Source organism: Chiloscyllium punctatum, chromosome 2 (assembly GCF_047496795.1).
Source record: "Chiloscyllium punctatum isolate Juve2018m chromosome 2, sChiPun1.3, whole genome shotgun sequence".
NCBI lineage: Eukaryota > Metazoa > Chordata > Chondrichthyes > Orectolobiformes > Hemiscylliidae > Chiloscyllium > Chiloscyllium punctatum.
Genome location: NC_092740.1, coordinates 6,920,753 through 6,937,945, shown reverse-complemented (window position 1 = coordinate 6,937,945; position 17,193 = coordinate 6,920,753). Strand labels below are relative to the sequence as shown.

The following is a 17,193-nucleotide window of genomic DNA, read 5'->3' as shown; positions in this document are numbered from 1 at the left end:
ATCAATTAGACACAGCAAAGCTCTGTCAATACTGTCCCATCATACACTCCCATCATACAATACAGTAACAAGATATTTACATATTGGAAAGTTGACAGATTATGTATTGTTACAACACAGCAGTGAACACTTCTGTTAATTAAACCAAACACCCAGAAAAGCCCATTTTGCTCTTTAATCTGTTAAAGTGAGTGACAGAGAACTCCCCAAATTCCAATATTTCAAGAAAATAACATAAATTTATTTTAACTCTAAAAGTGAATATTAAACAACATCTATTCACAACTCTAAGCCCCCTTTCTCTTAACTGCTTATTATCTGCCTATAACAATATATTGTTCCAGTAAGACACTTATTAAAATTACATCAACTTAACTTCATAACCACACAGTGGTTATCATCTTTGATGTCTGTCTTCTTCTGGTGAAAGATCTCCCTGGGTCGTTGTCTTTCTTTTACTGCGAATATGTTTCATATGAAAAGATACCTATGATAGAGAATGTTTCCTAATTTCTTGGATCTGTGTTGATGGCAGTTGCTCTGTCCGATTTTCAAAATGTCTGCCTTTTTTTTATATCCCTAACATTGGATTGTCTCATTAGCTCGATGTTGGCAAAACAATAAATTCGAACTCAATTAGGTTAAAGTATCCTGGGGCAGAATTTAAACTTGGAGAAAGTGAGGACTGCAGATGCTGGAGCTCAGAGTCAGGAGTGTAGTGCTGGAAAAGTACAGCAGGTCAGGCAGCATCTGAGGAGCAGGAGAATTGACGTTTCAGGCGTAAGCCCTTCCTGATGAAACGTCGATGCTGCCTGACCTGCTATGTTTTTCCAGCACTACATTCTCAACACATAATTTAAAATGGTTAAAATTGAATTGCTGTCAAAACACCAACCAACTTAGATATCCATTACACAGCCAAATATTACACATTTTGAATTTTCTAGTATACTCTGAGACTGCCACCTAGTCATATGTCACAGGTGCCTGTAAGCTTTCAGTTCAGAACGACATTTTCACTCTCTTAAAGGTACAGTACATACCTTCAACTTCATAACAGTATTTCAAGCTTTTTTTCCCTCCTATGCCCATTTATCTCTAAAATTCCTTTAATTACAGCTCCATCGACTAGCCTGAATGTCTGGAGAAAGATTATGCCAAACAGGACGGTGATGATTTACTGGAAGGTAAGGACTACAAATGGTAATATTATTAATGTGGTCGAAGTCCTGGCAAAATGTGAAATTTTAGAGAGGATGTTAAAGCCTGAAGGAGGGTGCCGAGTTTTAGAGATTAAGTTGTTTCAGTCCTATGGAAAAACTGGAGCATCTGCAATTGATCTCCTTTCAGTTGGCAACAGCAGGTCAGGCAGTATATGTGGAGAGATTTCTCAAGTTGCTGACCTTTTCATTGGAATCAATAATGAAGAAAGGTTATTGACCTGAAGTGTTTCTCTCCACAGAGACTGTATTTGCCACACAAGGTGGCCATCTGGTGCATCAATTCCATAACGACTTGCCAGTGAGCATTGTAATTATTCCAGTTCCCTCACTGTGAATCCCTGTATCCATACAAATATGATTCCTTCAAATTGGCAACAAATTCCTTCTTATATAATTGATCCTCTCTGATTTCAGCATTGTGGATAGTGAACTCTAGGTCATTACCACTTGCTGCATAAGAAAAGATTCATACTTATAATCTCAGACAATAGTCAACTTGTGGAATTCCTTCTACAGAAAGCTGTGGAGCCAGGTCACTGATTATATTTAAGAAAGAGATTGATAGATTTTTAGGTATTAAAGACGTTAAGGGGTATGGAGATAAAGTGACAATATGGCACTGAGATAGAGGATCGTCCATGATCACGTAGAATGGCAGCATGAGCTCAAAAGGCTGAATGGCCTACTTCTGCCCCTGACTTCTATCTTTCTTTGTGTCTGTTCCCCAAAATCTTAAATCTGTGTCCCAAACTAATGGGAAGAGATTTTCTCTTTGTATCTCATCACAACATGTCATTAAAGTTGTATACCCCTATCAGGTCTCCTTTAAAATCCCTTGCCTTCAAGGAAAATAAACCCCTGCTTTTCCAATCTAACTTCATTCCAAAAATGATTCTCATCCCCAAAACCATTGTGGGAAATCTCCTCTACACTCTCTTATGAACTTTCGCCTCCTTCCTAAAGTATGATGAACAGAATTGGATGCAGTGCTCTATTTGTGATTTAAACCAGAGCATTATAAAATGTCAGCATTGCTTCTCTGCTTTTGTACCCAGTTTCTTCATTTAGTGTTAGGTCCCACACACTTTGCTAACCACCCTTGTTATGTCCTGCTATGTCCAAAGATACATATGTACCTCTAGGTCCCTTTGTTCCTGCACACGCTTTACAATTGCACCATTAAGAGTCTAATGCCTATTCTATTCTGTCTGCCAAAATGCGTCACTTCACTTTTCTGATTATTTTAATTTCCATTTTCTATTTGTCTGCTCATTCTGCTAGGCTATCTATGACCTATTGTAGTTGATTTGTATCATCCTCATTGTTTGCTGCCACTCCCAAGTTTGGTAACATGGGCAAATTTTGAAATTTTACACCGTATTCCAAGATCGAAGTCATTTATATCTAGCGGTAACATCAGTGGCATCAACACTGACAATTGGGGAGCATTACCGTGTGTAATTTTCTAGTCCAAGCAATACCCATCTATCATGGCTCATTGCTTCCTGTCATTAGGTTCATTTTTATCCAGTAGGGCTCTAATTTCCTTTCTGCTAAGTCTCAGTATTTACTAAACGGTTCAGTAAACTGTCTTTTAATTGCTCGTCAAAAACTTCCTTGAAATTCCTATATAGACAACATCCACTGCATTCCCTTCGTTGACCTTCTGTGTTGCTTTATTAAAAAATTGAATTTGGTCAGTCAAGCACTACTTGCCTTGTCCAAACCTGTGCTCGCTCGCGTTTGATAACTCAAACTTCTTGAAGTTTCTGTTGAATTTTCTTTTCCCCTGATATGGATTTAAAAATTGCTAGAGTTAAACTAACTGGTCTGTATTTCCTGGTTCTTGTGAATAATGATGCCACATTTATCACCCATCAATTCTGATATTTCTCCCATAACTAGCAAAGACTGAAAAATTAAGGCACACCTTTTCACTGTTGCCACCCTCACTACTTTTAGTAAACCAAGGTGCACATCTTGTGGATTAGGTGATTTGTCCAATCCCATCATAGCCAGCCTTTCCAGTAGCTCTTCATAGTCAATCTTCACATTGCCTATTGTCTTCTCTCTCTCTCTCTCTCTTTTTATCTGTTTATAGGATATGATGGTGCTGGCTTGGTTAAACCATTCCTAATTGCCTTTGAGAAGTTGGTGGTGAGCCACCACCTTGAACTGCTGCAGTGTTTGTGGTGTAGGGCAACCCACTGAGCTGTCAGGTAGGAGTTCCAGGTTTACAACCCAGTGACAGTGAAGCAACAGTTTCAAGTTAGAATGGCGTGTGACTTGGAGGAGAACCCAGTGGTGATCATGCACCTGCTGTCCTTATCATTTTAAGTGGTAGAATATTTTTTATTTCAAATTTTCTGTTTTTTGCTGTCATGTTAAGACTAAATGGGGTTAATAAAGCTGCTAAACATATCAAGAATTTTGGCACAGTAGATTAGGCAAAACTATTTCCATTAACAGCAAGTTTGATAACCAGAGGAGACAGATGTAAGGCAATTGGTAAAAGAACAGTCAGGGTTGAAGTGAACAGTTATGTTTTAATGCTGCGCTGCTGTGATCAGGAATGCATTGCCTGAAAGGAGATTGGAAACAGATTCAAGAGTAACTTTCTAATGAGAATTGTGTGCTTATTTGGAGAAGAAAAGGTTTTTATAGTCATGGGAAAAGAAAGGATGAGTGAAAATGATAGGTATCTCTTGCAAAGAGGTGGTGACTACGCAGTGAATCAAGTGCCTTCTCTTTCTATTGTATCTTTCTATGAATTTCTGCTGTATATCGTTTAGAGGTTGTTGACTTGAGATTGCAGAAGAAAATGGAGGCTGAGGAATGCTCTGTGTTTCTGTTGTTGTGATTTGTGTCAGGAATACTGATTCGAGCTCAGTTGAGTGTGCACGTGGAGATTTGTGTATGCAGCTCGGCGAAATAAAAGTTGAGAGAAATGTAGGAAGTGGATGCAGGAGTAGATGAATTGCTCGATTATTCAACATTATCATCGTGATCCTGAATCTCAATGCAATATACGGACTCTCCTTCCATTTTTTCTTGACTTATTTAACCTACAGAAAGTTTATTTATTTAAATATATTCACTGTCTTACCCTGCTGTGGTAGAGAATTTTAGAGGTTCACCAAGCTCTGAGTAAAGAAACTTCTTCTCATCCTAGTCCAACATGTCTTACTCTGGAGACTATCATCTCTTATTTTGGATCCATTTTGTCAGGGTAAACATGTCCTTGCATCCAGTCTGTCCAGCTGTGTTCAAACTTTATACATTGCAAAGAGATCCAGTTTAATTTTTCTGAACTCAGGCCAGTTGACCCAATCTCCCTCCATACAATAAACATGCCTCCCCAATAGTCAGTCTTGTGAATCTTCACTGCACTCTGTGTATGGCAGTATAAATTTTCCAGTGAGCGTGATGCTGCTGTTGGTATAGAAACAAGGAAGCTATTGATTGAGAGGAAAGTTGGATTTGAAACTGAGGAATTGACAGCTAAACAGGACACACTCTACCCAGGGATCAAAGTAATTTGACTAATAGTAAACTGCTTCAATCTCCCTCTTTCTTTCAGCCACTTTCAGATGCTGAGGCAAATGGTCAAGTTTTATCTTATAATATAACTTGGATGAAGATAGGAAGCAACTCGTCAACCACAGTTGAGAGGTCAACTTCGGGTGTAGCAATACATCTCGATCAAGCTGCCTATATAATTACAGTAATAGCACAAAATAGTGCTGGGACATCACCGCCTTCTGTGGTTAGGATTCCTGCGCACACTAATGGTGGGTACTACAGGGTTACTCCTGGTTACTTTGTTCATCCAACTGTTCCAATTTTGCACTGTCAGTAAGATCCCTCACGACTTCTAATAAAATGATCTACCTGGGTCTCAGCTTCTTAATTCTGAAACTTACTAAGAGTGCACTGATAGTCTGTGTCCATATGCTTGTTTTTTATTTTTTTTCTTGCTCTGGGGAAGGCAATTGACAATTGCCCCATTTAACCCATTAACAAGTATGTAGGACCTGAAATTTCCTACACGCTTGGGGGATGGTTTGTTAGTTGGCGATTCCAAGTGAGGCCAACAGCACAGGATCCGTTCCCACACTAGTGAAAGCTGCCATGAAAGGTCTCTTTCTCAACCTCTTCCCTGCCCGAGGCATGGTGACCCTCCAGAAAACCACCAACAGTCTAATGAGAAAACAGCCCTATGGTCAGGTTGGACTTTCATGACTTTACCTTTTTTTACTTTTAATGATCAATTACTGAGACAGGTCAACAAATTGTTTCTTATAATAAAAACAGAAAATGCTAGAGAAACTCAGCAGGTCAGACAGCATCCTTGGAGGAACAGAGCTGAGTTTCTTCAGCATTTTCTGTTTTCATTCCAGATTTCCAGTACCTCTAGCAGTTTGCTTTTAAGTTGTTTCTTGACAGCTTTTGGTGGAGAAGGCTTGAAGTATCATTGCAATTATTTGATCTCAAAGTCTACTCATTTTGTAATTACCATATATATACTCGAGTAATAGTTGATCTCATATAAAAGTCGACCCCTTATTTTTGGCCAAATAACCTGGGATTTTCCATATATCTCGTGTAAAACTTGACCCTAGTTCTTCACAGATAACAGATCAACATTGATGAGTCAGTGTGCTGACTGAAAAGTCCTGCTCCAGCATTCCAGTCTGTCGATTGTTCCGCTCTGCTCCCAATCTTCCAGTCTGCTGGCTGTTGAGTTCCGCTCCGGGTTTTCAGAATTACCATAATTTAGAGTCATAGAGATGTACAGCATGGAAACAGACCCTTTGGTCCAACCTGTCCATGCCGACCAGATATCCCAACCCAATCTAGTCCCACCTGCCAGCACCCGGCTCATATCCCCCCAAACTCTTCCGATTCATATACCCACCCTAATGCTTCTTAAATGTTGCAATTGTACCAGCCTCCACCACTTCCTCTGGCAGCTCATTCCATACCACCCTCTGCGTGAAAAAGTTGCCCCTGAGGTCTCTTTTATATCTTTCCCCTCTCACCCTAAACCTGTGCCCTCTGGTTCTGGACTCCCCGACCCAAGGGGAAAGACTTTGTCTGTTTATCCTATCCATGCCCCTCATAATTTTGTAAACCTCTATAGGGTCTCCCCTCAGCCTCTGACGCTCCAGGGAAAACAGCCCCAGCCTGTTCAGCCTCTCCCTGTAGCTCAAATCCTCCAACCCTTGTAAATCTTTTCTGAACCCTTCCAAGTTTCACAACATCTTTCCGATAGGAAGGAAGCCAGAATTGCACACAATATTCCAACAATGGCTTAACCAATGTTCTGTACAGCCGCATTATTACTTCCAACTCCTGTACTCAATACTCTGATCAATAAAGGAAAGCATACCAAACGCCGCCTACACTATCCTTGTTTTTCTTTTTTTTTCGTTTGGAGACCATTTGGGCTTCTTCTAATGATACGGTATGAATTTTGACAGGCATGAATTTCAGTCCCTCAAAGGTGGTATCCATGTAATTGTTGACCCCATAAATCTATCCTTAAAAAGTGGTCAAAAAAGTTCGACTGTGAATTGAGTACATATGGTATGTCATAGACTAGGAAGCCTGCACTTACTAGTGAATCAAATCCCATCATTCTAGTTTAAGTATTTGCATTTTATTTTAAAACTGGAAATAAAAGCTGGTGTCAGTAGAAGTGACTATGAAGTTGTTAGACTGCTGTAAAGATCTGAATAGTTTGCTAATGTTCCTTGGGGAAGGAAATGTGCCATCTTTATGCCATCTGACATCGGTGTGGTCCCACACTCACTATGATGTGGTTGGATCTTTTCTCTGATGTGGCCTATAGATTCACTCTGTTATAGAAGACCTGTCAGCACTTACTTCTCAGGTAACTTAGGATGGGCAATAAATACTGTCCCTGTCAGTAATGCTCACTGATATGAATAAGATAAAAGCATTCTGCCTGCTAATTTTGTTTCATTAAACAAAAAAAAAACCAAAGAACGAGTTGCTGGAAAAACCTCGCAGGTCAGGCAGCATCTGTGGAGAGAAAGCAGAGTTAACGTTTTGCTCCTAATGACCCTTCTTGAGAATGCAGAGTTTTGTTTTGTCGTCTGGGATGAGGCTGAAGGCAGTGTCATATTTAGCTTCAAGCTTTAGGTTGCACTTTTACTCATTGAGCATTTGTTTGGAGCTTGCCTGTTGGGTGATTGCTGGCCTGTTAAATGGAAGGAAACTGGCCAATTCCTTTTTTCCGATGATTCAATGCCTCAGAAAGACTTCCTACAGCGATTACTCTTCAGAAGTGCTACATCGGTTATAAAAGGTGCTTTTTAAGTTTTTCTTTTTAATCTTGACACAGTATGGGTCAGAACCATACAGCCTCACAGAATCTTTCTTATTTACTTTCTTTTCCAGGCAACTATTCTCTAAATTTCTTTTTATCTTTCTAGATGAACATTTGGGTGACTTCAAAGCCGTTGGTGTTGGGGACGGATTTCATTTGACTTGGCTGAGACACCAAGTTGAGAGCTGTGGCTACACTGTCGAGTGGTGTGAAGTCTTGAGTAACTCTGAGTGTAACATAAGTTGGCAGAAATTTCCTTCAAACGTAACAAGTGCCATAATAAAATCAGGTGAAGCATTTTTAATCAAAAACTGTTTTACTTCAGAATCCTTGGCTATCCCACTCCTTTCCCTGGATCTTTTTTGTGCTGTGCATCTCACTTCTGCTTTATGTTGGCCTGCACCATCTGAGCACTTTGTCTGTTTGGTGGTTGCATAATGGCAAGTGTATAAGAAATGTAGTTCATTATTTACAGTAAAAATATATTCCAATGAGGAAGATGGATTCTAGGAAGGAGTTGCTGAATGTAGGCAGTCAACCAATTGCAAGGAACTTTCATAGTTTTGTTTTTTTATGTTAGCGTCATAGAGCTTTTATAGCATGGAAAGGAATATTTGGAGCCATCATGTCTAGCTGGACATCAAATATCCATCTATTCTAATCCTATTTTCCAGTACTTTGCCTGTAGACCTGTAAGCTATAACATTTCAAATGTTCATCTAAAAGCATAGCAGTTTAGATGTGAAACACAACTTAAATGGCTAATAGAGAAAATTAACTGTTACACTTCATTGATATTAGAGGGTGAATAGACGGTAGGCATGGAGTATGTTGATGTCATTAAAATTACACAGGCAGCATCTTTCCTCTCTCGCTGACATGTTAAGGAACTGTTCCCTGGGTCTTCCCTTAATCACTTCTGTTCCATCTTCTGTCAGACTTCCTTCTGACTCTGGGCACTGTGGATATATTCTGTTTCAACTGATGGGGAGCTTTGTCAATTACTATTCTAGCCAATGGACACACAGCAACTGCTCATGTCAGGATAACCATTCATCTTAACAATTGTTTTCTTTCTGTGTAGGAACAAAACCTTTGATAATCGCTGCATTGATTATGGGGTACAAGTAGTGATATGTATTTTGTTGACATCGACACGAGAACATGGTGGTTTTTATTGCCATCTTCCTTTTGTTTCTGCTTATTTGAAATTGTTCATGTTTGAGAGAGGAAATAACTTCTATAGCAACAATTACACAACCTCCCATTATACACAAGAAGCACTTGAGGGGAAAAAATATCAGCTTTAAGGCACCCCAATTACTCTCACAAGCTTGACCCTCTTTCCAGTCCATGGCCTTCATGGCAATATGCTAATCTGTGTACCTCCACACTAACTGATGGCCCTTCACATTGTCTACATCAATGGAAGTCCCTCCAACTACTGCCATAGATCCTCATGCCCTCCATTGTAGCTTAGATGCCTCTACTCACCTTTTATTGTCTAAAGTCATTCATGCCAATCTTTGCCCCTAAATAACCCTGTGGCTCTGGTAACCCATGGAATTAAATATTCTTCTGAATGTCAAGCATTTGTATTTATATTGCCGCACCATAAACTTTAATGCCGCATGGAGCCAATAGACATTTTTCTATGATAGTGAGAGATTGTGGAGTCAGTCATGCAGCATAAATTCTATAACCACTTTCCGTCTTGGATTTGCAGAGAGGGAAATTGTAAGCATTGATTCTTTTATTTAAATCAAACACTTGTAAATTTTAAAGGAAAGCAATTTAAACCCTCAAAAGTTTGTGTTTCACAGAGCTCATTTACTTTTTAAAAACATGATTGCATGTCTAGTTTTACCTTCACAAAGATATACCTTGTCTCTCCCAGAGGGCACTGTATTTCTCCCAAAAAAGTCTCTGGGCCATGTCGTCAATCTGAGTTGCAAATCTTCTCAAAAATTGTTAAGTATCTGGATCTATTCAGAAGGGTACCAGTTTCTACATTAAATGCTTTCTTCACATCTTGGGTGAAAATGATGGCTGCTGGCTTCTGGGCCACTGTCCCCAACAATCTGCCTCCAACACACAATTTTTTTTCTCCCTTCTCCATCTTCTATAATTATCCTTTAGACTTTCTCCATTTTGAAGAAACCAATCTTGTGCTCCATACCATGTCACATTTGGACTGAGACCACACCAAACAAATTTCAGCAAGCAGCCTTTTAATTTTTTAAGTGTGCAGTTTGTTTTGTATCATTTTGATAATAAGCTCTAATATTTTTCACAGATGACTTTCAAGTTGGAGTACGGTACATGCTTGAGGTTCACGAGTGTAGGGATGATGGAGATTACTTACTGAAAAGGCTGGTCGGCTATACACGTGAACTGGGTAAGTGATGTCTGGAAACATGGGATTGAGATGCCACAGCTATCACAGAGACTCGGCTGAAGGATGGACAGGACAGGCAACTCAATGTTTTTGGTTTCAGATGTTATAGGAAGGATAGAAAGAGAGGCAAAAGAGAAGGGGGAATGTGAGATTTTTCATTAAGGAAACCATTACTGCTGTAACTTGAGAAGATATTCCTGAAAACTTGTCCAGTGAAAATGTAGGGTTGAAATTAGAAATAAAAAAAAAATCACCTTGATGGAATTGTATTACAGACCCTCCTTCATTTGTCGGAGAAAAATGAATGAGAAAGTATGTAGAGAGATTTTGGATATAAGCAACATTGACTGAGACTACCATGGTATTAAAAATTTGGATGTTGTAGAATTTGTTAAAAACTTCCTTTATCAATATGTAAATATTGACCTTCTCTTGGGTAATAAGACAGGGCAAGTGACTGAAGTGATAGTCAGGAAATACTTTGGGTCTAGTTATTATAATACTATTTGTTTTATAGTACTTATGGAAAAGGATAAGCCTTGTATAAAAATTTAAGGTTTTTAATTGGAATAAGGAAAATTTTAATGGTATGAGACAAGAACTTTCAAAAGTCGATTGGAGCAGACTATTTGCAGGTAAAGCGATGTCTGATAAGTGGGAGGCATTCAAAAGTGTGACAAGGAGAGTTAAGAGTCATTATGTTTTTGTTAGAGCAAGAGGTAAGACTGGTAGGATTAGAGAACAATGGATAAATAAAGATATTGAGGTTCTAGATTAGAGTTGTGCTGGAAAAGCACAGCAGTTCAGGCAGCATTCGAGGAGCAGGAACGTTGACATTTCGGGCAAAAGCCCTTCATCAGGAATCCTGATGAAGGGCCTTTGCCCAAAACGTCGATGTTCCTGCTCCTCAGATGCTGCCTGAACTGCTATGCTTTTCCAGCACCACTCTAATCTAGAACCTGCTTTCCAGCATCTGCAGCCCTCGTTTTTACCATATTGAGGTTCTAGTCAAGAATAAAAAGAATCATGTTAAATGTAAACAGTTGGGTTCGTATGAATTTCTTTAATAGTATGAAGAGTGTAGGAGCATTCTTAAGAGGGAGATCAGAAAGGCAAAGGGACAATATGAGAAAGTCTTGGCAAATAAGGCAAGGATAATCCAAAGAGATTCTCCAAGTACATTAAGAGCAGCTAGAGAAAGAGAGTAATGCCCCTAAAGAAGTCATTTTTGTGCTGAACCTCAGGAGGTGGGAGATGGGAGGGATATTAAATTAATATTTTGTCAGTTCTTACTGTGAAGATAGAATTGGAGGCTAGAGAATTCAGGGAAATAAATATTGTTTTGAAAACAGTTCACTTTACAGGAGAGGAAGTGTTGGAGGTTTTAGAAAATATAAAGGTGGATAAATTTCTGGGACCTGATCTAGTGTATCGCAGAATGTTGTGGGAAGTTAAGGAGAAAATTGTGGGGCCTCTTGTAGAAATATTTGTATCCTGTATAACTGTGTGAGGTGCTGGATAACTGGAGAGTGGCTAATGTGCCTTTGTTTAAGAAGGGATGTAAGGAGAAGCCTGGGATTTAGATCTGAGACTTCGATGGTGAGTAAGTTGTTGGAGATAATTCTGAAAGATGGGATTTATATGCATTTGGAGAGGCAAGGAATGATTAGGGATAGTCAGCATGGTTTTGTGCAAGGGGTATAGTGTATCAAAAACTTGATTGAGTTTTTTTTGAGGAAGTAACCAAGGGGATTGATGAGGCCAGAGTGGTAGACATTGTTTATTTGACTTTAAAGCCTTTGATAAGGTTCCGCATGGTAGGCAAATTAATAAAGTTCGATCACATGGGATACAGAGTGAGCTTGCCGCGTGATACAAAATTGGTTGAAAGGTGAGCGACAGGAGGGTTGTTTTTCAGACTGGAGGCCCATAACCAGATGTGTTCCACAGGGATTGGTGCTGGGTGCTCTTTTGTTTGTCATTTATTAAAATGATTTGGATGAATATATAGGAGGCATGGTTAGTAAGTTTGTGGATGACACCAAAATTGGTGATATAGTGGGCACCAGTATATAAAGAAGGTTATCCAAGACTATAAAGAGATCTCGATCGATTAGGTCAATAGGCTGAAGAGTGGCAGATGGAGTTTAATTTGGATAAATGTGAACTATTGCATTTTGGTAGGACTTGTACACTACCCTAGGCCCTACTTTTAATTGTATTAGTTTAGAGAGACCTAGGCATGCAGGTATGTGATTCTTTGAAGTTTGCATTGTGTATATTCAGGAGAAAGTGAGGACTGCAGATGCTGGAGATCTGAGTCGAGAGTGTGTTGCTGAAAAAGCACAGCAGGTCAGGCAGCATCCGAGGAGCAGGAGGATCAACGTTTTGGGTATAAGCCCTTCATCAGAAAAGAGGCTTCTCAGCTGAGTCTGAGAAGTTAATGGGAGGGGGTGCGGGTTGGGGGAAGGTGGCTGAAAAAGTGATAGGTCGATAAAGGTGAGGGAGAAGGTGATAGGTCGGGGGCGGGGTGATGGACAGATCTGGCGGGTGGTGTTGAGTTGGAGGCTTGGGACTGGGATAATGTGGGTGGAGGGGAAATGAAGAAGCTGTTGAAATCCACACTTATCCAGTGTGGTTGCAGGATCTGAAGGCGAAATATGAGGCATTCTTCCTCCAGGATGTTGGGTAGTAACGCTTTGACAGTTGAGGAGGCCCACGATTTGCATGTCCTTGATGGAGTGGGAGGGGGAGCTGAAGTGTACAGCCACAGGCGATGGGATTGGTTAGTGCAGGTGACCCAGAGATGTTCTCCGAAATGATCCGCAAGGAGGCGTCCTATCTCCCCGATGTAGAGGAGACCATACTGGTTGCAATGGATGCAGTAGATGACATTGTTAGAGGTACAGGTAAATTTCTGACTGATGTGGAAGGATCCCTTAGGGCCTTGGACGGAGGGTAGGGAGTTATTCCTGATGAAGGGCTTTTGCCCGAAACGTCAATCTCGAAGCTACTTGGATGCTGCCTGAACTGCTGTGCTCTTCCAGCACCACTAATCCAGAGTGGTGTTTGTGCAGATTTTGCAGTTCCTGTGGTGGCGGGGAAAGGTACCAGGAGTTGGGTGTGGGCTAGTGGGGAGTGTGAACCTGACGAGGGAATCACGAAGGGAATGGTCTCTTCAGAACGTTGATAGGGTAGGGAGGGAAATGTATCTTTGATGGTGGGGTGTGTTTGGGTAGAAATGGTGGAGGATGATGCAGTGTATGCGGAGGTTGGTGGGGTGGAAGATGAGGACCAGTGGGATTCTGTCCTTGTTGCGTTTTGGAGGGGTGATGTTCAAGGTAGTGTGTGAAGTGGAGGAGATGTGCTGGAGGGCATTGTCTACCATGTGGGAAGGGAAGTTGCAATCATGAAAGAAGGAAGCCATCTGGACTTTGAGGTGGAATTAGTCATGCTGGGAATAGATGCGGCGGAGGAATTGGGAATAAGGGATGGTGTATTTACAGGAGGTCAGGTGGGTGGAGGTGTAATCTAGGTAGCTGTGGGAGTCGGTGGGCTTGTAGTAATGTTGAAATTGTACCAGCCTCCACCATTTCCTCTGGCAGCTCATTTCATACACACGCCACCCTCTGTGAAACAAATTGACCCTTCGGTTCCTTTTAAATCTTTTCCCTCTCATCTTAAAACTATGCCCTCTAGTTTTGGACTCCCCTACACTGTGTAAGAGACTTAGTTATTCACCCTATCATGCCCCTCATGATTTTATAAATATTTGTACGTTCATCCCTCAGCAGCCGATGTCCAGGGAAATAAAGGTGTTGTATTGACAGTTGTCTAGTCCTCTGGGACTTTTCCAGAGTCTGAGGGTTCTTGGATGATTGCTGAGAGTGCATCCACTGTCTCTGCAGCTACTTCCTTTAAAGTCCGAGGATGGATGTGCGTTTATATCACCATTCACAACATCCACATATCCCTTGATACTTCACAGTCAATTCAAGTTCTTTCAAAGTGTAGTCACTATAGGAAAAAAGAGGAGCTCCTTTTTACAAGGCAAGGTCCCATAAGCACTGGTAGCCAGGAGGTGAGTAGCATTGGCTTCAAATTGGAAAATAGTTGGGCACTTGCTTTCTTGACTCTCAAGGTGTGAGATAAAAGAGGATGAAATATAATATGATATGGAAAGATATACAAATAACTCTATGTAACAAACTTTAAACAGAGTCATTACTCTAATGACAGCTAATTTTTTTGAAACCACTCTGAGAAAATCCTGACACTGCAGTTTTCTGATGGCTTCCTATAAGCCCAAGTTTTTAGTTGAGGGAGGTGCTGTGTATTGGTGCTGGCTTAGTGGGTCAAGGGGTTCCTGTGCTGGGTACTGTTCTTTGTTTTTTTGTGTTTTAATACACTGTGAGATGTTGTCGATTAAATTGAATTGAAGTCCTGACATGATCTCTGGTCTCTCGTTATGTTCCACAGCCCCAGCCGAAGCTCCAAATCTGGATATTGAGGAAACCACGAGTGATTCAGTACTGATTAAATGGCTTGACATCCCCATGGACAAACAGCAAGGATTCATTCAGGGCTTCAAGGTTTATTACAGTAAACTATACAACAATTCGGCTTTCAAGCCTATGGGTGGTCAGAAGCTGAAAACAGGTAAATATGCCAGAGTTGCACTTTTGAAACGTGTCCCTACCGGACTAGGCTTCCATACAGATGCACAGTGATACATTCAACTTTTTAATTCCTGCAAATGTCAAGTAATCAAACAGGCTGCAAGAACAGGCCATTCAGCCTTGAGGTTCTGTTATTCATTTAACTCATAGTAGAATTTTTTTCGCCAGACAGCACAATCTGTCAATCTAGCCCTTAAAGATTTTGAAGCATGTTTTGGGAAACTGCCCTCAGTTTTTAACCTTTTAAGCTGTGGCATCAAGAGCTTCATAAATAGAAGCTTGCTGCAGCCCTAACATTAACAATAGTTTAAAGCAATCTGTTGGGTTTTTAATGTAACTCCATTACCTTTTCTAGAAGCAATGCATTCATTATCACAGTCCTGCTGAAAACAAAGGGAATATGTTCAAGCATTGTGTGACTTTGTCAGATTCTGGGAGCTTTGGGAGCCTATATTTCCCTGTTGATTTCTCCATGGCTATGCTCCTGCCAGTCAGAGTTGACTGCTAACCAATCAGCATCCTTTTCTCGTGGAGCGTAAATCATAGAATCCCTGCAGTGCGGAAAAAGGCCCATCAAATCTGCACTGAAGAGCATCCCACCCAAGTACAGTCTCCTACCCTATCCCTGTCACCCTGCAATTACTATGGCTAATCCATTTAGCCTGTACATCTCCCGACACTGAGGCAATTTAGCGTAGCTAAAGATATTTTTGTTTGATACATCTGGTCTCAATACAAATTCCACAATGCATTTCACAGAATCTCAGGCAAGCCAGTCCTATTTGTTGCTGTATGACTTGTGTGTTGTTATGTTTTGTCGAATTTTCTTTACCTGGAGATTTGGAAAGGTGGTGCTTTGCACTGCTGCTACAGCTAGGGTTAGCTGTCAGTTGTAGTTCTGATAGTCTGGTCTGTGTGTCTGGTTCACTGCTAACCTGACAGTCTTTAATATTTCGGCTATTGGGGGAGTGCCAACTCGTTTGTTAAGTGGAGAAGGTTCCACATAGATTTGATTTGTTCAGAATTGTGAAGGTTTTGATAGAATGAATCAGTGAGAAACTTTTCTGTAGCAGAAAGGTTCATAACCAGAGGACGCAGACTGAAAACAAAAAAACTGTGGGGGGTGGAAGGGGAGGTGAGTAATTTTTTAACACAATGCATTATTGTAATCTTGAATGCATTGCCCGAAGGGCCAATAGAACCAGATTCAGTCATAACCTGCAGAAAGCCATTGGATAAATATGCAGCAGAAACTACCCCAGCTCTTAGAAAAGAACAGGGAAATGGAGCTAATTGGTGATGACTCTTTCAAAGAGCCAGTATGTAAACAGTGGGTTGAATGGTCTGTTGTGCTGTTATCCTGTGAGCACTGTTACGTTAGAGTGTTTCTGATTTTCTACTTCCTTAATTGCAATAGATAATCTACTGCCAAAGATCATAAATGATTCTAATGCACGGACATTCAAGATCGGGGGCCTTGAGCCTGGGACGACATACACTGTGGCACTGCGTGCCTACACTAGAGGAGGGGATAGTCCCAGCAGAGACGTCACAGTGACTACACCAAACAGCCGTAAGTCTAACCATGAAGAATTCTCCTCACGTGTCTCTCAGTGCATCATATTAGAAGTTCTGTCAGATGTTATGTGATTTGTGCTCATTTTTTGAGCTGTCAGTGTTTGTGAAATATTATTTTTGAGACCTGAGGATTGAAGTACTCCCATGGCGATATTATAATCGGCTCCAACCAGTGCATTCGGTTAGCTACCAGAATGAGCAGAGTCACTGGAGGGAGAAATGCAGTTTCACAGTTTTGCAATTGAAGAATGCACTGACTGTTAATTGCTTAGCTTTGTCTTCATCCTGATGATGAAACGTAAGCAAAGTATAGAATAATGTAAAATTTTCCTTTAATTGTAGATTTATGATAATTTAGTTCCCTCACGCAAATCATTAATATAAATTAATATCAATTTTGCAGATGAGACACAGCCGGGTAAGAGGGTGAATTGAAGGGAATGCAGAGATGCTTTCGTGTGATTTGGGCAAATTGAGTGAATAGGCAAATACATGGCAGATGAAGGTTAATATGAATAAATGTGATGTTCTCTTCCTTGAGAGTAAAAACAAAAATGCAGATTATCTGAATGGCTGTGAATTGAGCGAGAGGAATGGGAACCAAGACCTGGATGTTCTCATACACTAGTTGCTGAAAGTAATGGTATATCTGCCTTCATTGTGGCAGGATTCAAGTACAGACACAGGGATGTCTTGCCGCGACTGTACAGGGCCTTGGTGAAACTACAGCTGGAATATTGTGTGCTGTTATGGTCTCCTTATCTGAGGAAGGATGCTCTTCCAAATGAGGGAGGGAAGGAAAGGTTTATCAGACTAATTCCTGGGATGTTTGTGCTGAGGTTTGAGGAGGGGTTGAATTGGTTCAGGATCTTCATCAGATGGGCCAATGGGCTGAGGAGTGGCAGATGGAGTTTAGTTTAGATAAATGCGAGGTGTTGCATTTTGGGAAAGCAAATCGGA

The 17,193-nt window shown here is 40.7% G+C and overlaps 1 protein-coding gene across 4 annotated transcripts in view; it reads left to right on the top strand.

Moving 5' to 3' along the window:
• The window catches only part of lifra (LIF receptor subunit alpha a), a 194,171-nt gene that overhangs the window by 165,712 nt on the left and 11,266 nt on the right, over nt 1-17,193 (top strand). For all 4 annotated transcript variants that reach the window (XM_072593146.1, XM_072593174.1, XM_072593164.1 and 1 more), the window contains 6 exons: nt 1,120-1,187; nt 4,804-5,014; nt 7,685-7,867; nt 9,875-9,976; nt 14,456-14,635; nt 16,073-16,228. In XM_072593146.1, coding sequence (XP_072449247.1) covers nt 1,120-1,187; nt 4,804-5,014; nt 7,685-7,867; nt 9,875-9,976; nt 14,456-14,635; nt 16,073-16,228 — 900 coding nt within the window. The remainder of the gene's footprint in view (nt 1-1,119; nt 1,188-4,803; nt 5,015-7,684; nt 7,868-9,874; nt 9,977-14,455; nt 14,636-16,072; nt 16,229-17,193) is intronic.